General features: G+C 36.8%; 1 protein-coding gene and 1 long non-coding RNA gene across 4 annotated transcripts in view; both read left to right on the top strand.

Moving 5' to 3' along the window:
* Positions 1-23334, top strand: part of SEM1 (SEM1 26S proteasome subunit) — a 1048205-nt gene that overhangs the window by 974959 nt on the left and 49912 nt on the right. For all 3 annotated transcript variants that reach the window (XM_050783007.1, XM_050783008.1, XM_050783006.1), the window contains 2 exons: positions 7586-7759; positions 22876-22969. In XM_050783007.1, coding sequence (XP_050638964.1) covers positions 7684-7759; positions 22876-22969 — 170 coding nt within the window. In that variant the 5' untranslated portion in view covers positions 7586-7683. Of the gene's footprint in view, positions 1-7585; positions 7760-22875; positions 22970-23334 lie in introns of those variants that run through there.
* LOC126949974 (uncharacterized) lies at positions 7775-16971 on the top strand. Its single transcript, XR_007724007.1, has 2 exons — positions 7775-9360; positions 11919-16971. It is a non-coding gene; the product is annotated as an uncharacterized LOC126949974 (long non-coding RNA).

The raw sequence follows: 23334 nt of genomic DNA, 5'->3' as shown, positions 1-23334 counted from the left end.
CACATTCCAATCAAAGGGAAGGTAAAATCACCCAGTGCTAATTCTACCCCACCTGGCAGTCTGCCATCTACTTTTACTCTTTGGATTTAAGACACAGATCATATATTAGAAATAACTGGAGTAGCTATTACATAAGCTGGTTATGGGATGCCATGTGCTTTCAACTAGCATCTTTTATAGTTTGGGTACAAGAAAAATTTTGAGTTTTAGCACTCTTTTCTGGAATAGGCTTCTCTTATTTTTAGTGGGTTTTAATTATGTTGAGAAGAAACTAAATAACAATATATTGACATTTTATTTTTCCAGGGAATTAAAAAAGATAAAGTTAATTGGAAAACATGAAATGTGAAGGAATATTAAATACAGTAAACTGAACAAATGTACTCCATAAGTTACACATTGAGCTTTTTATGATCTAAACATTTGTTCCAGAAAAAGAAAAATTGAAATTCAAAGACTTATGAGCTTGTTTCAAAAAATAGTAAAAATAAGTTCCAACTGGTGTAAGAACATGAATAAAGTCCCAACTCATGGTCAAAGTACAACATGGTACCAGGGTATATAATAGCACAGGATGAGTGAGGTATTAGCAGAGAAGAAACTTTAAATGCAGAACATTTTATACTACTTTAAAGGATTTTTATACAACTAGGAAAATATATATATACACACACACACACACGTATAAATAGCAGAGTAAGTGTATTAAAACAATATATCAGATGAAGTTTTTCTTTAGACAATTTTCTAAGAGCAAGCACATGGCTAATGTGGATTAATCATTAATGAATTTAATAAAGTGAACAGATTATTAGCTCCTAAAGCTAGTTATTTTGTTTTATCAAATGTTTCAAATGTGCCAGATGTTTCATAAAAATAGTTTTTATTATTTAAAATGATTTATGAAGCTAGAATGCCCAACTTTTATTTCTGTGTTAAAATATAAGTGTTAAAAACCGTTAACAGACAAACAGAATTTACAGTTCAGTTAGCAGTTACTGAATGTGAAAAGAGTTCTTAAAATGCTCCTCTTCAGAGCCATTCTCGTTCCCATAGAAACCAATGTGAGATCCTGGAAAACAAGGTAAGTTCTAAAATAATCACCATTATAAATACCCATTATATAAATGTAAATACAGGCAATTGAAATGATTTAGATGATTTTGAAATTGCATATCATTTCCCAAACCATAATGATTCCTTCAGAGTGGTTCTTGTCTGTCATATAAATACAGCATTTACAAAATTTTAAAAATTCTTATGATTTACCTGTGAGACCATAATCGCCTTTTCAAACAAGTCTTGGGCATGCAAATACCGACTTTTGAACAGGTAGTTTGGTCCAAGATGGGGTCTTTTTGGGCTAGGCTCTTATGTTGTGGTAGATTAAGTACTTCTCATTATTAGCATTTAGATTTTAAATTACCGTATCTTTATTCATTACTAATTGTCCTACAATGAGATCTAAATATTTTAGAGAGTTATTTTACAATTATAATTTTTCACATTTTCATTTGTCCAAGCATTTTGTTATGACAAAAGAGCCAAAAAAGCTCCTTCTGTTTGGGATTATAATTCTTCCGAAAGTCCAGAATCAATCACTGGGTACAGAGTATCGATAATACTAATAAAGATGTGAGTGTGAGTTGTTCCCAGGTATACGTACACCTTCCAAGAAGAGCTAAGCCCCCCCCGATAAACCAAGCCATTAAACATATCACACACAAAAATCAACTCAAAGTGAATTAAAGGCTTAAATATAAGACCAGACACTGTAAAACTCCTAAAAGAAAATGGGGAAAGCTTCCTGATATTGGTCTAAAAATGATTTTTTGAATATCCCAAAAGCAAAAATAGACAAGCGGGACTACATCAAACTCAAAAGCTTCTGGACAGCCAAGGAAACAGAATGAAAGGCCAACCGATGGAATGGGAAAAATATTTGTGAATTATTTATCTGATAAGCGGTTAATACCAAACACACATAAGGAACTTCTATAACACAACAGCAAACAAAACAAAGCACAACAAAAACCCAAATATCCCAATTAAATAAGGCAAATGGTTGGAATAAACATTTATCCAAAGAAGACATACAAATGACCAAAAGGTATATGAAAAGATTCTGTACATCACTATTCATCAGGAAAATGTAAATCAAAACAACAATGAGATATTATGTCATACCTGTTAGCATGGCTATTATAAAAAAATAAGGTAAGTGTTGGTGAGGTTGTGGAGAAACTGGAACCCTTGTGTGATGTTGATGGAAGTCTAAAAATGGTGCAGCCTCTATGGAAAACAGTATGGAGCTTCCTTAGAAAATTAAAAACAGAGCAACCATATGATCAAATTATTCCACTTCTGGGTATATATCCAAAGGAATTGAAATCAGGCTCTCAAAGAGATATCTGTACTTCCATGAATATGTAGTATTATTGTAGTATTATTTGCAATAGCCAATATATAGAAACAATCTGAATGCCCATCAACTAATGAATGGATTAAGAAAATGTGGTATATACACAAAATGGAATATTACTCAGCCTCAAAAAAGGAAATCCTGCTATATGCAACAACATGAATGAATCTGGAGGACATTATGCTAAGTGAAATAAGCCAGTCACAGAGAGGCAAATTATGTATGATCTCACTTAAATGCAGGATCCAAAATAGTCCAAGTAATAGAAACAGAGAATGGAATGGTAGTTGCCAGGGACTAGGGGATGGGGAATTGGGGATTTTCTGTTTAATGGTTATAAAGCTACAGTTATACAAAATGAATAAGTTTTGGAGATCTGTTGTACAATACAGTGCCTATAATTAACAATACTGTATTGTGCACTTAAAAATGGAAGAGGGTAGATCTTATGTTAAGTCTTCTTACCAAATGATAATAATAAACCCAGACATATATCACAATGGGGTTTAGAGCTGGCTGCACTTCCGTCTACATTCATGTGACAGAAAAAAAAATGATTCTGGGGGTTCTGGTGTTAACTGTCTGCCTCTCTGCACATTGGGATGGTTTGTTTTCAATCATTTAAGAAAGTCCTTAGAATATAATAGCTCCATCACTTCTTAGTGCTATGACCTTGGCCACATTATCAACCTCTCTGAGTCTCAGTTCCTCAAGTATAAAGTGGATTTAAATTGTACTCAGTAGGCGTACTAGTCTGTTCTCATGCTGCTAATAAAGACATACCTGACACTGAGTAATTTATAAAGGAAAGAGGTTTAATTGACTCACAGTTCCACCTGGCTGGGGAGGCCTCACAATAATGGCTGAAGGCAAATAAGGAGGAAAGTAACGTCTTAAATGGCAGCAGGCAAGAGAGCAGGTGCAGGGGAACTCCCCTTTATAAAACTATCAGATCTTGTGAGATGTAGTCACTATCACAAGAACAGCACAGGAAAGATCTGCATTCATGATTTAATTACCTCCCACTGGGTCCCTCCTGCAACATGTGGGAATTACGGCAGCTACAATTCAAGATGAGATTTGGGTAGGGACACAGTCAAACCATATCATTCTGCCTCTGGCCATTCCCAAATCTCATGTCCTCCCATTTCAAAACAAATCATGCCTCCCAACAGTCCCCCAAAGTCTTAACTCATTTCAGCATTAACTCAAAAGTCCACAGTCTAAAGTCTTATCTGAGAAAAGGCAAGTCCCTTCTGCCTATGAGCCTGTAAAATCAAAAGCAAGTTAGTTACTTCCTAGCTACAATGGAGGTACAGGCATTGGGTAAATACACTCATTCTAAATGGGAGAAATTGGCCAAAATGAAGCAGCTACAGGCCCTATGCAAGTCCAAAATCCTGCGAGGCAGTCAAATCTTAAAGCTCCAAAATGATCTCCTTTGACTTCTTGTCTCACATCCAGTTCACGCTGATGCAAGAGGTGAGTTCCAGTGGTCTTGGGCAGCTCTGCCTCTGTAGTTTTGCAGGGTACAGCCTCTCTCATGGCTGCTTTCAAAGGGTGGTGTTGAGTGTCTGTGGCTTTTCCAGGCATATGGTGCAAGCTGTCAGTTGATCTACCATTCTGGGGTCTGGAGGAAGGTGGCTCTCTTCTCACAGCTCCACTAGGCAGTGCCACAGTGGGAACTCTGTGTGGGGGTTCCAACCCCACATTTCCCTTCTTCACCACCCCAGCAGATGTTCTCCATGAGGGCTACACTCCTGTAGCAAACTTCGGCCTAGACATCCAGGCATTTTCATACATGCTCTGAAATCTAGGTGGAGATTCCCAAACCTCAATTCTTGACTTCTGTGCATCTGCAGGCCCAACACCACGTGGAAGCTGCCAAGGCTCGGGGCTTGTGCCCTCTGAAGCCATGGCCTGAGCTGTACCTTGGTGACGCAGGGCACCAAGTTCTGAGGCTGCATACAGCAGGGGGACCCCGCCCATGAAACCATTTTTCCCTCCTAGGCCTCTGGGTCTGTGATGAGTGTGGCTGCCATGAAGGTCTCTGACATGTCCTGGAGAGATTTGCCCATGTCTTGGTGATTAACATTTTGCTACTTTTTACTTATGCAAATTTCTGCAGCCAGCTTGAATATCTCCCCAGAAAATGTTTTTTTCTTTTCTACTGCATCATCAGGTGGCAAATTTTCCATACTTTTATGCTCTGTCACCTCTTGAATGCTTTGCTTAGAAATTTCTTCTGCCAGATAATCCTAAATCATCTCTCCCAAGTTCAAAGTGCCACAGTTCTCTAAGGCAGGGGCAAAATACGACCAGTCTCTCTGCATGGCAACAGTGACCTTTACTCCAGTTTCCAGCAAGTTCTTCATCTCCATCTGAGACCACCTCCACATGGACTTTATTGTTCATTTCACTATAAGCATTTTGGTCAAAGCCATTCAACAAGTCTCTAGGAAGTTCCGAACTGTCACGTCTTCCTGTCTTCTGAGCCCTCCAAGTCTCTATGAAGTTCCAAACTTTCCCACATTTTTCTATCTTCTTCTGAGCCCTTCAAACTGTTCCAACCTCTGCCTGTCACCCAGTACCAAAGTCGCTTCCACATTTTCAGGTATCTTTATGGCAGCGCCCTACTACCCTGTACCAACTGACTACATTAGTTTGTTCTCATGCTGCTAATAAAGACATACCTGAGACTGGGTAATTTATAAAGGAAAGAGGTTTAATTGACTCACAGTTCCACATGGCCAGGGAGGCCTCACAATCATGGCTGAAGGTGAATGAGGGGCAAAGTCATGTCGTACATGGTGGCAGACAAGAGAGCTTGTATAGGGAAACTCTCCTTTATAAAACCATCAGATCTTGTGAGACTTACTCACTATCAGGAGAACAGCATGGGAAAGACCGGCCCCCAAGACTCAATTACCTCCCAGTGACTCCCTCCCACAACGTGGGAATTATGGGAGCTACAATTCAAGATGAGATTTGGGTGAGGACAGAGGCAAACCATATCAATAGGGCTGTTGTGAGGAGGATTAAATAAATAAATACACAAAATGGGTTTAGCCCAGTGCCTGATACAAAGTAAACACTAAATATACATTATTAGAGGGACTGACTTCCTCATAAAGTATTAAAAAGATATCAAGGAAACAAAACACACACTTAGAGACTTTTAGGGGTAACAAGGAGAATCTGAGATATTTTAAAATATATCCTTACTTAATAATAGCTAACATGTATTGATCACTTATTATGTGCCAGGCATTGAATTATGCACATTATATACATAATCTCCTTTAATCTTAACTGTAACTGCAAAATACCAACATGTATTACAGATAAATTAAGTAATTTGTCTAAACTCCCCTTTAGAAGGAATTGAGCCTGGATTTATAATACAAACTGGTCTGCAAATATGTATTCTTAATATCATTTTCTAAAATTATTCCATGTGCCATGACCATTGAAATGCGAAGTTGCTCATTGTGTCATGTGCCATGACATTTAAAATAAGAAGTTAATGTCTATGGCTGTACCACCCTGAACATTCCCCATCTCATCGGAAATAAGAAGTTAAAAAGTTTCAGCATTCTGGATTTCATGAACCAGTACAATGGAAGAACCAGTACAATGGAAGAAAGGGCAGGGGTGGTGGAACTTGAGGTAAAAGAGAAAAAAACAATCTCTCTTTAAATTGAATATAGTTTTAGGGGGAAAAAATCACCATATTGCTGTTGATTTTTTTCTTTTGCTAAGGATTGATACAAACTTCATCATATATCAAATGAACTAAATAACAGGTCTGGGAACTAGAATTTGAGTTTTCTGACTTCTTGGCAAAATCTTTTTTTTTTTTACATTCTTTAAAAATTATTTTAATTGACAAATAAAAATTGCATATATTTACGGAGCACATGTTTTAAAATACAAATACATTGTATAATGACTAAATCACACTAATTAAGATATGCATTACCTGACATAATTGTTTTGGTAGTGAGATATCACTATTTTCAGTAATCTATATAAATCAAATAGTATAAGAGATACGTTTAAAAAAAATTACATCTAATTGTAGTTCTCGGCCAAGTTTGTTCTACATTTAATTACTCCATTTTCTGCATTCCCAAACACTCTGTTCATTTCTCACATAATATTAAGATGGAGATTGAAGTGGATTACTGCATTTCATTGTGATTTATCCGTTTACATGTCTCTGAGTAGAATATGAGCTTCTTGAAGAAAGGGACTTTGTCTATACATGTTTGATACACAGCTCCTGGTAAGCGGTATGACCTAACATTGTTAAATAAAGGAATGGGATTTATAGATATAATCTGGAACATGTATCAAAATTTACAATAATACCCAATTTGTGTATTATGTATATTCTATAATATTCATCCATATACATCCATATATTATATATAGAGTTCCATGAAGTTCACTACTGTATTCAGAATGATATTCAAATGCTATTCAAACAATTCTAAATGATATATTTTTAGCACCATAAAATGTTACACAAATCCATATTTAAATAGTATTATTGTATAATAACCTGTAAACTAGAGTTACTACACACACATACACACCACACAAATTCTATTTAAAAAGCTATTTACCACAAAGTAATTCTAAGACTTGATTAACACTGCCTAATGGAAACGTCTGGAGATTGGAGCCAGGCAAAAAAAAATCTGCATTTTGGTTGTCTAGCACTACCTGAGTAATTTCCGTTGCTTCTTTCTGAACGTGAATTTTCTGTGATGTGGAGACATTTAATACCATCCTTAGTGAACTGGCTTAAGGACTGGAGGTAATAATGTATGTGAAGGGCTGATGAATGCTTGTAGTCAGACTGTAGTCTCTCTAGAGTTCCTTCCTCGGTTGCAAACTAAGTAAAGGCTTTTTTTGTTTGTTTTACACATTATGAGTCTTTTATAGTCAGGAAAACTACACGGATCCCAACTTTGGCAATTCAGAGAGTCCGATTAACGTGATAGAGACAAAAAAAATATATATATTTAATAAATATATATATAAAAAACTCGGAAAACGCGCTAAACCCGCAGGGAGCGCTGGGCCGACCTCCAGTATCCCAGCATTCCTCGCGCTGCTCCCGTAGTTCCTTCTCCGAGTCTCTATGGTAGCGTCAGCCTCGGAGGCGGCAGTGACGGTGGCGTTTCCTTGAGGAAGAGTGAGGGTTCCAACTTTCCTGCTGATCTGGGAGGTGTTGGGCGCGGAGGGTCGAGATGTCAGAGAAAAAGCAACCCGTAGACTTAGGTCTCTTAGAGGAAGACGACGAGTTTGAAGAGTTCCCGGCCGAAGGTAACCGCTGTGCTCCGGTTTCTGTGCCGCGCGAACGGTGACTCAGGCCTCCGTGTGGAGGTGGTTTGTTCGGTCGGGCCCAGCTGGGGGCACCGGCGGGAAGTTTGGACTCCCAGGGCCGGCACTCGAGGCGCTAACGCTCATCCCTCAGTGGCGCCCCAGCGTCGGGTTTGGGGTGTCGCGCTGGGACTCATTGGCGAGGCCCAATGGCCTCAGCTTCCGTACTGGGAGGAGCCACCGTGAGTCTGGACCCATAGCCCCGCGTCTGGGATGGTTGGTCCCTTTACTGTTCCTCTGGGTTACTCACCACTTAAACTTTAGTTCAAGTCTACATAACTTCCTTTTATTTCTCTTTTCTTTTCTTTTCTTTTCTTTTTGTTTTAGCAGTCTTTCTTTGCCTTTAAACCTTTCCAGAATTGAATTGTCTGTAGTTACGCCAATGCTGCTTAACTTTTAGGATGTTACAAATGAAGCCTGATTAAGTAAGACAGAAGGGTAAGATATTGGGTGCTTAATACACATTATTGCCTTACTCCTGTTCCTCACCATTTTTGTCACTTAACTGTGACCTAACTTAATGCTTTATAAGACCCTACAACTTGACGGGTATGGTGGCTCAGGCCTGTAATCCCAGCAGTTTGGGAGGCCGAGGTAGGAGGATCACATGAGGTCAGGAGTTCAAGACCAGCCTGGGCAACATAGTGAGACCCTGTCCCTACAAAAATAAAATATATATTTTTAAAAATATATATATTTTTTCAATTAAAAATACACTTTTTTTTTTTTTTTTTTTTTTTTTAGTTTCAAAACTAAAGACCTTTAGTTTTTTTGTTGTAGGTAATAGCAAATTGCTAACATTTCTTGAGTGGCTGCTGTTTTCAGGAACTTGTCTAAGTGCTTTACTTGTAATAGCATATTCCACTTTCATAAATTCCACTAGGGCCTACTTCCTGTATGCCCTAGACCATTCTTTAGATAAACTGAAGCTCAGAGTGAAACGTTCCTGATGTCTCATAACTAGTTAGAAACAATAGAAGTGGAATTGGGACACCTGTTCTGATTGACACCAAAGTTCTTAACTTTAGCTGTACTGCTTCTGTTTGTGAGATTGCTGTTACCAGTTAGGTTTTCAAAATAGGCTGCTTTATTGACTAATGGTTGATGAGTAGGACTTGTAAATATTTACCTTATAAGAAAAGGAGATTACTTTCTGAAGGTGGTAGAAAGAGAATTGTGGTTAATGGGGTACACATCCTGTTGCATCAAGCAATTACTACTTCACTAAAATTGTCCCAAGTTGTATACCCTATCATGATCCTATTGTACGTAAAACCACATAGCTGGAACATTTGTTCTATTTATAATGTACTGTTACTTTGTTTAGTGGAAGAGAACATTAGTGTACATGCTACAGAAACTCGTAAACTAACCCAAAGCACATTTCTTTTCAGTTCTGGAATTCATTATGTATTGTAGGCATTCTTAGTTTTTTGTTTTGGTAATGGATTTATCTGTTCAGTCATGTTTTCTTTAGCTCACTTTCAAGTTGCGTCATAATCTGCCAACGTAGAGCTGTGTCATAGAAAGCTGGCCTATTGAAGGTAGGATCTTCTTAAACTTCATACTTCAAATAACATTGTTCATTATCATATACAGGGTGGAATGTTAGGCACTTTATTTACATTATATAATCTAATTATCACTATCACCCTGAGAATATGGAGGCTCAGAGACAAAAAGAAAAACAAATAAACAAAACTTGCCATTATATCCAAGCCAGAATCTGAAAGGTCTGTCTCTCTGATCCAAACTTTATCCGCAGCATTTAGCAGAGTGCCTAATACATAGTAGGTGGTCAATAAATGCTTGTTGAATGAATGATGAATGAACCCGCATTTAAAATGAGTAGTTAGTTGATAATTGACTGCTTAAAAACGATCTAGAGATAACTATGTACCTGATGGTACACTTGATTTTTTTCAGCAACTTTCATCAGCTTTTGCTAGTGTAGTTTGTGCTTGTTCTAAGTTTATGCTGTGAGCAGCAATTTTTCGAAGTGCCAGTAGTTACATAGTAAAACAAAACAAAAAGGTAAAAGGAAAAGCAAAGAAAATATTCTAAGGACAAAAGACTCACAACAGACTGGTTTATTAACATTAAGTTATTGACCATTTATGGGTCTCCTTACAGAATGTTTGTTGTCTTCAGATATAAATGTGTAGAATTAATTCATTCAGGAAACTTTCCATTTTAGAATGAGAAACATTTTTAATGTCTATTTTGTTCAAGTTTCTCTTCTCTGGTTTATGATTTGGAGAGGTTTTTCTTAAGTTAGTGAGAAAATCAGCCCACAAGGTGAAACCACTCAATATTTACTCATGAAAATTGTTCTGATGAATAACAAAACCTAAAGAAGAACAAACTTGGGAAAATATCACCAAATAATTATTTCTTTTCTGAGAATCTGCATTTCTGACATGTTTTGGTCTAGTCCAGGTTTAGAGTCTGTTGCTATTCAAAATGTGATCCATGAAACAGCAGACTTGGCATTGCCTGGGAGCCTGTTAAAACTGCAGCATCTCATCGTTCCTCAAACCTAGACCTACTTAATAAGTGTGGGCTTTACCAAGATTCCTAAGAGATATGTTTGCACATTAAAGTTTGAAAAGTATTACTTTGAACAGTGACCTATTTTCAATATTTTGGTATTTGAGTTTTCACTTCAATTATTAATGCCCTGATTTACTTTCAAGTTCTTTCTGTACTTTGGAAAATTATTTTTCTTGTAAGTATGCCGTTGACAAATTCACTAACAGATACAAATTAAAATTGCTGTTGTTAAGGCAGCCTGTGAACATCTCTGCAGTGTATATAACAGATCGTACTTTCAAAGGCTTTGTTGAGTATCAGTGCTCCGAGAGGTTGCCACATGAAAGTCATTACTCATGGTTCGACTAATAGATTTTCTTTTGGGAGTGGGTCTTCCTTTTGGAAGTGGTGTTGCTACATCCATCTTGTGTAAGAATTTGTTTGGTGGGATGTCCATTTAATCATTTTAAGGAAAGGGATATTTTATTGTTTCTTCTCTCTCTCTCTCTCTCTCTTTTTTTTTTTTTTTGGTTGTTCGAGATGGAGTTTCACTCTCGTTGCCCAGGCTAGAATGCAGTGGTGTGATCTTGGCTCCCTGCAACCTCCCCTCCCCGGTTCAAGTGATTCTCCTGCCTCAGCCTCCCAAGTAGCTGGGATTACAGGCATGTGCCACCACGCCCGGCTAATTTTGTATTTTTAGTAGAGATGGGGTTTCTCCATGTTGGTCAGGCCGGTCTCGAACTCCCGACCTTAGGTGATCTGCCCGCCTCTGCCTCCCAAAGTGCTGGGATTACAGGCATGAGCCACCATGTCCAGCATAGTTTCTTCTCAGTAGCCCTTCAGTGTAAAGTGCAACACCTGGAAGGAGTCTCTGAAGGTACAAATGCTGCTTTTATTTTTTTCCCCCGTTCTGTAGCCTGTGAATTGGTGCTACATTGGCAGTTCCTCACAATTTTTCTAATTGGTGGGTGTGTAATCTACTGGTAATTAAGCAGGAGCTGTTAAAAAAAAATCATGTTTAAGATCTTTGTAATATACAGCCTCCAACTTCTTGACTACTTAAATTGATTTAGAACCGCCTTTATTAGGAAGACATTCAAGGTCCTGGGTGTGATTGATTTTGATATGATTTTGGGAGCTTTGAAATGGTTGGAATTTTAGGACCAGAGGGCGACTTAAAAGCCTAGAGAAGATTTCATTTTTCAAAGCATGTGGTTAGGTTGGTGGTAATAGAGTCAAAAACTGAAGTAGTCTATAATTTATTTAAAACTTTGACTACTTTTTTGTATCAAATTATTGAAAGAATTTTTTTAAATATTTTTATTAGTTTCTCTGACAATTAGATGTGGATTCGAGTAAAAGAGGGAAAAGAACAAGTGCTCCTTTAGATTCTTTTATTCTCTTCCTGTGCCAGAATTGAAAGTTTTTTTTTTTTTTTTTTTTTTTTTTTTTTTTTTTGGAGAGAGAAGCTGTTTTAGAATATTTAGAATGAAATTGAGTTTGCCTGCAGCAGCAATAGCATTTACAAGAGTGAGATTATACTAAGTATTCTGTACTTTTTCTGTATTAGGTGAAATTGCTATATAGTCTGAAGAAATCAGGAGCAGAATACTACCCACCTCTCTGCCCTCTGGCCCCTTGAGAAATTTCTGGATAATACAGTGTTATGATGGGAATCTGTCTGTTGAGGCAGACAACAGACTAGCAATCCCCTAATGCTGCCAGCATTCTGGAAAAAATGAGGCACTATCACCTGTGCCTTAAAAAGTATGACATCTTACAGTGGTTCTTAACCAAGGGAGTGTTTTTGGATGTCACATTGACTTGACAGGTAAGAGTATAGGAAAACTGCCAGCATTTAGTGGGTAGAGGTCAAGGATTTTATTTTCCTGCCTGCATGAGGAAGAACTGCCCTGTGAAAAATGCTATTGAGAAATATTTATGTGAACATCATATACCAACAGGACTAAACATTGAATAGGAGGATTCTGTAGAATCTTAAATGTAGAAGATAGATGTGACCAGTATTGATAGTGTTACACACCATGCTAGTTAATTTACCTAGTGCCAAAAAGGGCTGTTGCTGTTTTTGCATTATTAAATGTAATATAGTAGACATGACCATCAAACATTTAAATTAGTTACATGGTGGTAGCAAGAAATGGAGAACTCATGTTACTAAAAAATTTTTAAGAAAAAATATGTAATCTGTATAATGATTCGCAGAGTACCTGTTGAATGTCCATTTTTTATAATTGTGTGCAAGAAGAAAGTTTTTGAACCCCAGGATAGAATAAGCATGATGAATCTAGGATTAGGCCTAGATTCAAATCTACCGTTCATAAACTTTCAGCTTGTCACCTCATGCTAGTTACTTAACTTCCTCTTTAAAATATTTTTATAGTATATTATATAGGATAATTGTATAAGTAAATGCTTATGGTAAAAATTTAAACTTATGAGTGTATAAATTAAAAAGTAAAAACACAGTTTCCCTCTACCATTCTCCAAAAAAGTTATTTATGCCTCAGTGATAGCCAACGTTAAATGTTCTTTTCTTTAGTATCCTTCCAGAATGTATTTATAAATTGTACTTGTGTATATATATCTTTTAAATACACAGAAGACATACTATATATACTATTTCCTCCTACTTGATTTTTATTATTTAATGTATCTCTAGTACATTTTTGCATCAATATAAAAATCTACCTTATGCCCTCATTGTGTGCATCTTAGATAGTCTAGTCCCTTCTTGACAGATATTAGGGGTTTTTTTGGTTCTTTTATATATATATATGTGTGTGTGTGTGTGTGTGTGTGTGTGTATGTATTTTTTTTTTTTTAAAGAGACATGGTCTTGCTCTGGTGCTCTGTCACCCAGGCTGGAGTGCAGTGGTGCTGTCACAGAGTATTGCAGCCTTGAACTCCTGGGATTGAGTGATTCTCTGTCTCAGCCTCCCTAGTAGCTGGGAGTACAGGCATGTGCCACCTCACCTAATTTTTTTTTTTTCAAATTGTTTTTTAGAGATGTGGTCTCACTGTGTGCCCAGGCTGGTACTGAACTCATGGCCTCAGCAATCTTCCCACCACAGTCTTCCCAGGTGCTGGGATTACAGGTGAACCACCACACCTGGCCTTTAAAAAAAAAAAAGGAATATGCTGCAGTGAATAACCTTACAGCTTTAGGGTTTTTGTTGCTTGGGTGGTGGTTTTTTTTTTTCTGTTACAGATAATGAATATGTTTACATCTTTTTGTGTGTGTGCTAATCTATAAGATAAACTTCTAGAGAGGAAATTGCCAAATTGAATTGGCAGACTCGTTTTTATTTCTTTTTATAATATAATTTTTATTTTGAAATAATCTCAAACTTACAGAATAGTTGAAAGTACAGTACAAACATTTTTCTCTAAACCATTTGAGAATAAGTTGCCAACCTGATGGCCATCACTCCTGAGTATTTTAATGTGTATTTCCTACAAGGACATAGTCACAAGACAACCATCAAAATCAGGAAATTAACACACTGATGCATTACTATAGGTTTGAGCATCCCAAATCTGAAATCCTCCAGAATCTCCTCCAGAATCTCAAACTTTGTGAGTACCAAAATGAAATTTCAGTTTGGGGGATTTGGGATGCCCAGTTGTAAATATATAATGCAAATATTTCAAAATGCAAAAAAATATAAAATTTGAAACACTTGTGGTCTCAAGCATTTTGAATAAGGGATACTCAACCTGTATGATCTGATCCACAGATCCATTTCAGCTTTCTCCCATTGTCTCAATAATGTCTTACTATAGAGTCATGGATTACATTATCTTGTCATGTCTCTTTAGTCTTCCTTAGTCTAAAGCATTTCCTCAGTTTGTCTTTAACTTTCATGATTTTGACACTTTAGAAAACTATTGGCCAGATATTTTGTAGAATGTTCCTCAACTGTGCCTATTTCCTCATGATAGAAGTTCTACATTATAGTCCTGGTGCTCTGTTCTTATGACATCTTTTTAGGTGGAACATTATTCTCGTTTGTTCCATTACTGGGGATGTTCACTTCGATCACTCTATTAAGGTGGTGCTTGTTAGGACTTTCCATTGTTAGGTTACTAATTTTTCCTTCTAATAGGCAGTTTTGGGGGAGGGACTTTGAATGTATGTAATACAGTATTCCAGTGATCATGAAACTTGTAACTTGTTCATTTTTTTAAAAATATATAGCAGTGTGGACTAGTGGATTGTGACTCAGTAGGTTATAATTTGTAACTATTATTTAGATTCTCAGGTTGTCCCATATTTGAACATGCGGAACCCCTTCAGGCTGTCTTCTGTGTCCTTTTGCCATGTCTCCATTATTCTTTGTGCAATTCGTAGCATTCTGGCACAAGGTATATTCCAAACTAATTTTATACCTGAAGTCAGCCATTTCTCCAATGTGATTTCTTTTTAGTGGAGAATGGTATTTAGAAGGCAGGGTCTTCACTCTGCTTGTGTTTATTGCTGTTGGGATATTCCTGCTCCCAGACCCTCTAAGTGGGAGGAGCTAGGGATGTACAGGAGTGTGTGTGTGTGTATGTATAAAACCATGGGTTCACACAGATGTCTCCAGTTGCAGTTCAACACCACTGGATTCATTCTAGTTTTTTCCCTTTCTACATCTGTTATTCCCTTCAGTAGTGAGAAACCTGGCTTCCATTATCTTCAATGTATTGTCTATTTGGTCATCTCCCTTCCTAACCAATCTTTGGTGCTCCCAGCAGATGCCCTTCTCGCCCCATTCGGGCTCCACATTTTATGCCCGGCCACCCTCCCCTCCTCTAGTGTGGGTGACTTTTTCGTTCTGGCCAGGCTCTGACACACCAACCACATCATGCTGCCCCTCTCCACAAATTCCCTCCTTGCTCTGCTTGGGCTTAGACACTTCATCTTAGACCTGGCATGTCTTAAATTTTTACAGATACTCTCAAGTCGCCTTTGAGAAGGGTTATGCCAATTTGTTTCCATCTACAGTTCACCTTTTCCCTCATAAGCTTGCTACACTAGATAGTAAACATTTTAGTCATTACTGACCTCATGAATGAAAAGTAAAATTGTATCATTTTGATTTGGATTGATTTTTTTAAGTAAGATTAACCGTTATGTTTTTCTCTGAGCTGTTACCATCTTAATACTCACTTTCATTTTCTGTAATATATGGCTAATAATATTTATTAGAGTCATGAAAGGATTACATTATTGTAATGGTTGGCCTGGGCTGCCATAACAAAATATCATAGACTGGGTGGCTTAAACATCAGAGATTTATTTTCTCACCCATTCTGGAGGCTGTGGAGTTCAAGATTAAAGTGTAGGTCGATACAGTTCTTGGTGAGGCCACTCTTCTTGCCTTGCACAAGGCTGCCTTTGTGCTGTGTTCTCTTGTGGCGGAGTGAAAGAGTGCATGCTCTCTGGTATCTCTTAAGGCATTAATCCCATCATGGGAGCCCCACCCTCAAGACCTCATTCAATCCTGATTACCTCCCGAATACCGTCATATTGAGGATGAGGGCTTCAACATAATAATTTTTTTGGGGGGGATAGAGGGGCAGGGGTACAAAGATTTAGTTCAGAACAATGATGCATATGTAAACAGAGTCTGGCACAAAGTTGGTATTCAGTAAACATTAGTCTCCTGTCTTCTCTCCCCTCTAATGTACTTAGGAGTTTGGATTTTGGATGATGTTTAATATTTATTTAGAATTTGAGCTATGTCTGACATGTATTTAGTAATTTTGAATATATTCAAATTTAAGATTGTTAAATTTGTGAGTTATTTGATAATTGACTTATTTTGCAGTACTAGAAACTTGTAAATTAAAAAAAATTGCCATTAAATGTTTTTCCACAAGTACTTAAACAATAACATAAAATAGTAACATACATTATTTAGGGGTACACACAGATTGGAATGAAAAACCCCCAAATCAAGATGCTGGTGCTTGGGAAGGGATAGTGAGAGGTGTGAAGCAGGACATTAAACACTGAAAAACTCTTTGAAAAACTATTTGGTTAGCTATTTCATTGGTTCTATGGAATGCGCAAGCAGTAAGCAATTGTGGTTTAAGTAGTGTTTAATGTTAGTACTTGGTTGTTAAACATTACTCATTGTAAGATGTGATGAACTGTGAAAACATTGAGAAGAAAATAAAAGTTTCAAAAACTGTGTACAGTTGACCCTTTAACAACATGGTTTGAAGTGTGAGGGTCCATTTATACACAGATTTTTTTCAACTAAATGGGAAAAGGAAATACGATATTTACGGGAAATGAAACTCACGTGTACAGAGGGCTGACTACCACTTGGCTGACCATGTTACCTGAGTATGCATAGATTTGGGTATACTTGGGCTGTCCTGGAACAAGTACCCCGAGTATACTGAGGGACAACTGTACTCTTCTTCGTAAGTATTTAAAATTTACCAAATATCCTTAATCCTTTGTCTGGTTGTGTACTCTGTTGTACATGTAATGTTTGGTAGAAATTGTTTTGTTTATATTCTAGGACATATTTCTCCACTCACCTCCCTCATCCCACAAGTTGCCTTTCTATGATTACCATGTAATAAAGGATTTATTCATTTGACATATATTTGTTGAGTGTTTCCTATAAATCTGGTAGTGAAAAGTACGGAGAGAATGATACTAGCTGCCATTTATCAGTACTGAGTGCTTTACATACACAGTGTCATTGAGTCTTCATAGCTCTTTGAGGTATAAGTTTTATACCTAGGGATCAGCAAAATTTAATTTACCCAAGGTCACAGTTAATTAGAGGCTGTCCTGAGGCAAATTTGACTTCTAGAGATATTTGTCTTTGAACTTAGTAAGTAGTAGTTGTCAAGAGAGAGAAGGATCAGTGGTTTTAACACCAAGCTAGAGTGCTTTAGTATTTTGGAGGGGCTTATCCTGGGGTGGGACTCCAAGCCCTTTTCTCCCGACCCCCAATTAAACCAGAGCAACATTGCCTTTGTTTCTCTTACCTGTTGGGCTTCTGGGTAAGATGTAATTTGGTTTCCTTCAACTGATAGTAAAGTGCAATAGCAGTTCAAAAGAAACAGATTACTTCCAGTTACGTACAGTGTGAGGTAGCAGCCTTTGAATGGGGCTTTCAAATAGGAAAGGGTTTTGTTTTGTTTTTGTTTTTGTTTTGGGTAGGGGATGGAGATTTACTCTTGTTGCCCAGGGTGGAGTGCAATGGCGCGATCTCAGCTCACCGCATCCTCCGCCTCCCAGGTTCAAGCGATTCTCCTGCCTCAGCCTGAGTAGCTGGGATTACAGGCATGTGTCATCACGCGTGGCTAATTTTGTATTTTTAGTAGAGATGGGTTTCACCGTGTTGCCCAGGCTGATCTTGAACTTTTGACCTCAGGTGATCTGCCCGCCTCGGCCTCCCAAAGTGCTGGGATTACAGGCCTGAGCCACTGCAGCTGACCAGGGGTTTTCAAAAGAAGGGAAAAGGTGTAGGTGCTTTGAAGTAAAAAATAAATGTGTATGTATATTGTATTTGCTTGTGAAATAGTAGTTGCAAATGCAGGTAGTTTGCAGCCTAAGCATGGAAAGCTTTAAGCCTCTGACCAGTTTGGACTTAAAATCCTTAAGTAGATGAGAAGTGGTTTTTAAAATGTTTCATTTGTTTGTTTTGCTTATGACAGTGATACGTGTAAGTTTCCTTTAGACAATATGCTGAAACATTAACCCAGCAGAATTAATTTGAAAAGGTAGAAAGACTAGAGTCAGGGAGGTTAATTAGCAAATTGTTGAAATAACTCAGGTGAGGACTAAGGGCGAAATAAATTATTCTTAGAAATGAAGTGAAGGGAATGATACCACAATAGTAAGGGAGGTAGAAGTGATGAAGCATTAGCAACTAGTTTGATACGGGGTGTTGAGAATAAGAAGAAATCTGGGGTTGTGATTTTGCCCATGCATGTCTAAGAATATACATGGTAGAGTTGAGATTGGATACCCTTGACTCAGTAATGTCAAGGGTAGATCAGAATGAGGGTACCGAGATGAGGTGAATCTAGGGCATGAGGGCTTGGAAAAGATGAGAGTAATGGCTTTTGTGAATTTTATGGAATTAAAAATAAAACCACAAATCTACTAGGTTCAAGAAGCCAAAGAAAAAACAAATAAATTTTTAAAAATTTATGCTGGAGAGGATGTGGAGAAATAGGAACGCTTTTACTCTTTTGTAAAAAAAAAGCTTTTCTAAATTAGTTCAACCATTGTGGAAGACAGTGTGGTGATTCCTTAAGGGTCTAGAACTAGAAATAACCATTTGACCCAGCAATCCCATTACTGGGTTATACCCAAAGGATTATAAATCATTATACTATAAAGACACATACACGTGTGTTTATTGAAGCACTATTCACAATAGCAAAGACTTGGAACCAACCCAAATGGCCATCAATGATAGACTGGTTAAAGAAAATGTTGCATGTATACACTGTGGAATACTATGTAGCCATAAAAAAGGATGAGTTCATGTCCTTTGCAGGGACATGGATGAAGCTGGAAACTGTCATTCTCAGCACACTAACACAGGAACAGAAAACCAAGCACCACATGTTCTCACTCATAAGTGGAAGTTGAACAATGAGAACACATGGACACAGGGAGGGGAACATCACACACTTGGGCCTGTCAGGGGGTGGGGGGCAAGGGGAGGAATGGCATTAGGAGAAGTACCTAATCCATGTGGGACTTAAAACCTAGATGATGGGTTGATGGGTGCAGCAAACCACTGTGGCACATGTATACCTATGTAACAAACCTGCACGTTCTGCACATATATTCCAGAACTTAAAGTATAAAAAAAAATCACAAATCAACAAAGAGAACCAATGAAGTGGAACCATTCTGTCAGACTTACATCTTTTTAAATTCTTGATGAAAATAATTGGGTTTGGATTTCCTTTTTAAAAAATGTAAGAGTAGTTATGAATGATTGTGAAGTTATTTTGATCCTTTGTTTCAGACTCTTTGCCACAAATAACTGAAAGCTCACCAACAGCCTGGTGATAAAAACATTGTTTATGAATTGTTTTTTGTTTGAAGTTCTTCACTAACATTTTTGGTCCTTGTTAGAGAAAATATAGTAGTAAAGTGGTGCAGTGCTAGGTATTGATTTCTCAGTCACTGACTAGACATTAGATCTGCGGGGTATATGCGTGTTTGCATTATGATAACCTACAGAAGTGAAATTTTGAAAAAAAATAATTTGTTTTGTACTCCCTCAGCAGAAGCACTTGTAAATTTATCTCAGAATCACTAGATACGGTGTGGCTTCATTATCATACTCATGAGTATAATGATGCTGTTTGTAAGTATTGCTGTTCTTTTACACACACCTATGATGGTGAACATTCAATTGAATATTTTTCTTTTCATGTAATGTTCTGTATATACTTGCATGTTTTGTATTTGAAGAAACTTGTTTGGAGATTAGGTTGTTTGTATTCAGAATACCTTTATTGTTATGGAATAAGAATTTGATGCTCTTGAAATTGGTGTAGAATAGAACATTTGCAACCCTATTTAGTATGAGTGGAATTTCCTTTTTACTTTTCTCAAAAATGCTGTATTTCATGCCTTTCAGAAATTTTGAAATGTATGTTGCAGAGTAGGGGAAAGTAAGTATTAAAAGAATTTTCTAAGTTGAGAGAAAATTCTTTTTGTACTTAAATGTCAAGGTGATACTTAGGTGAAGTGTGTGTGAGATCTTGGATAGCTCAGATTTTTTAAATTTAAAGCTAGTCACAGATGTAATTCTCAACTAGCCAAAGTGAAGAAAGCCCAATTTGGGACAACGTCTAAAATAAGAATTGCTAGAAACTTACATATTAGGCATCTGTTACTGGTTATTTCCAATTCTGACTTTTTAAAATGTAGGTTTTTTTTTTTTTTTTTTTTAACCAATACACATCTGGAGGCATACACATTGAAGTAAATACAGCTGTGGTTATTTACATAATTAATCACAATTCTGGCAATGCATTTAGTGTTTAAGGTAAAGTGTATGCTTTATAAGGCCATCCGCATATTGAAGGATGGCATTAGACATGAGGTATCATATCAGGTATCATGGGTATATCATTGTTTGGTTATATTTTGTCCTTTTAAAAATTATTTCTGGAGTTAACCCTTTAAAACTGAGTGATTACAATTGCTTGATTGTCAGTGTAGTGTTAGAGTTGAAAATTAAAGCATAATTCAGAGATCCAAGAAAATGTCAGCTAAACCCAGAGATTACAATAGTTGCAGCTTTTTCATGTTATACATTGAGTAGAGTTTGTGTGTATTGTAACTTACATATATTGTAACATGTATGTATAGTATAGAGAATTTGTAAGTGTTGGAAATACTATTTTGGGGCATTATACCTACTATCACATAAGCTTTTTATGTAATATAGTTAAGTACATAATCCAAGTTAATCAACTCTTTAAAATATCTATCTAAAATAGATTATAGATTCTGGTTTGTCAGTGTTAGCACTGTTTTTCTTAATAGTGCTCGTATTAATTTTAACTGCTTAATAAGTTGTAATAGAAAAGAGGCTATTTCTCAGATTCCTCATCTATGATAATTGGAAGGATAGTATGCTATTACATAGACATCAGTGCTTCTTACTGCTTAGGATAACGGTATTAAGGCTACAGAGTTTATCTAGATTTATCAGATAATTAACGAAGAATTTGGCCAGCTCTTTCATCTTTGTTCACTCAGTAGTGTCATAACTATGAAGTACTGTATAGTAATACCAAAGAAATATAGAGCTATTGTTATGAATCTTTTTTATATGTTCTACCTAAAATGTTGCTCACAGTATTCTTTTTCCCCCTCTTCATGAGCCCGTTCCTTTTTCCTGGGACTTTATCTCTACTTTTTCCTTTCCTTTCCCTGCCATTAAAATAGCATGAGATGGTTATTAGAGGAAGGAGAGATGCTTTATCTTTGTTGTAAATGATCATGAGTTTAACTTTATAAACTAAAAAAATTGGCCGGGCGCGGTGGCTCACGCCTGTAATCCCAGTACTTTGGGAGGCTGAGGCGGGCAGATCACGAGGTCAGGAGAACGAGACCATCCTGGCTAACATGGTGAAACCCCATCTCTACTAAAAATACAAAAAAGTTAGCCAGTTGTGGTGGCGGACGCCTGCAGTCCCAGCAACTCGGGAGGCTGATGCAGGAGAATGGCATGAACCCAGGAGGTGGAGCTTGCAGTGAGCCAAGATCGGGTCACTGCACTCCAGCCTGGGCGACAGTGCGAGACTCTGTCTCAAAAAAAAAAAAAAAAAATTTTACCATTCTTAAATATTTTTTCCCCTCTCTAATTAGTTAAAAGAAGTAAAGTCAACTTGAAGACATCACTTAATAGCTATTGAAATTAACATTTTGAATCAAATCATAATTAGATGAAAAAATTTGTTTCTTAAAAGATAGTTGCTTTAAAAGATAAGACTCTACAGTATTTTTCAAAGACTTACAAGGTTAGCAGAAAAGTGTCAAATATTATTTTATATTTCTGGCTTGAATCTTTTGACACATGATTATTTCCTTTTTAGGGACCAGTGCAGATGGAAGTGACCTAGTTTAAACAGTTTAGGAAACTGGTTAGTTGGAAGTGGTTCAAGCTGAGTAGAAAAATCTGCTTGTTGTCTTAGAACCTTGAAACAGTTCTGTTGTGATTTTGAGTTATGTCACCCCCTTAAGAACGTAGTATCTAGTCTTTATTTAAATTATTTTTTGTAACATAAAACTCCATTAGATATCTTTATAAAGACTCCTTAAAATAACTATAAAATAGATAATTTCTATTTCCAGGCTCAACCCACATAGCATATTTAGAGCTTGAGATTTGAGGTTAGAGAATAGTGGTAATACATATGTACTTTCTCACCATTCTAAACAAAAGCTGAAATCTCAGTCTCAACCTCCCCTCTACCACTACCAAAGAGAGGAAGAAAATCTAGAAAACTAAAAACTACAATATTCTTCTTTATGCATATTTACGTTTTCTTATTAGGCAGATACTAGTGGTGGCTTACAGTTTGGTCTACTTTTAAATATTTGTATATAAGTTATCCTTGTGTTTTGCAGTTTTAAATTTCACACTGGTATCTTCCTGCCACTCAACTTGCTTTAGGGTTGTTTTGTGTTGTGTTTTGAAAGATTGTGAAGTAGACCTTCCAAAAATGAGTACAAAGAAAAATCAGTAAAGTAAATCTCCTCCTGAAATTACAAGTTTTCATGGCAGGTGGGATTTTTTGTATTAACTTCTGTTTCAGATTATCTGCAAACTCAAGAATTGAGAGAACTAGACAGCATAAACTCAGATTTAAGGAAGATACCGTTTTTCATAGATACGGTTTTAGCTGTTTTTGAATTGTGAGTGTTCAGTAGCAAGCTTTTCAAAGTTTTTGTAATTGTGGAAATAATGTATGAGAAATATTTAGACAGCATCTGTTTCTATTTTTAGACTGGGCTGGCTTAGATGAAGATGAAGATGCACATGTCTGGGAGGATAATTGGGATGATGACAATGTAGAGGATGACTTTTCTAATCAGTTACGGTAAGTTTTAAGCCAGATTTTTATTGTAGTTCAGTATTAATTATAAGCTTGGAATATGTGATTTACGTAGATAATTAACCTCTTAAAAGCTACTTAATCTTTGAAATAGGTTTTTGAACTGTGTAAAGTAAGACATATTATCTTCATCTCCTGTGATTCTAAACATGAACACTTTGAGTAATTGCCTACAAATTTTATTCTTTCTGGTCTTTTATAAAGATAGTAAAATAGAAGCATATTTGCCATTTCTTATCCTTGGGAATTTAATTCTGTCAATGTTAATTTCCTACCAATATCAAATAACTCAGCAGAAATTAGAATCATAAAGTGCTGGGACCTAATAGACTGGTGATTCTCAAACTGGA

The sequence above is a fragment of the Macaca thibetana genome, chromosome 3 (assembly GCF_024542745.1).
Source record: "Macaca thibetana thibetana isolate TM-01 chromosome 3, ASM2454274v1, whole genome shotgun sequence".
Lineage (NCBI taxonomy): Eukaryota > Metazoa > Chordata > Mammalia > Primates > Cercopithecidae > Macaca > Macaca thibetana.
This window is presented reverse-complemented; position numbering and strand designations above follow the sequence as displayed.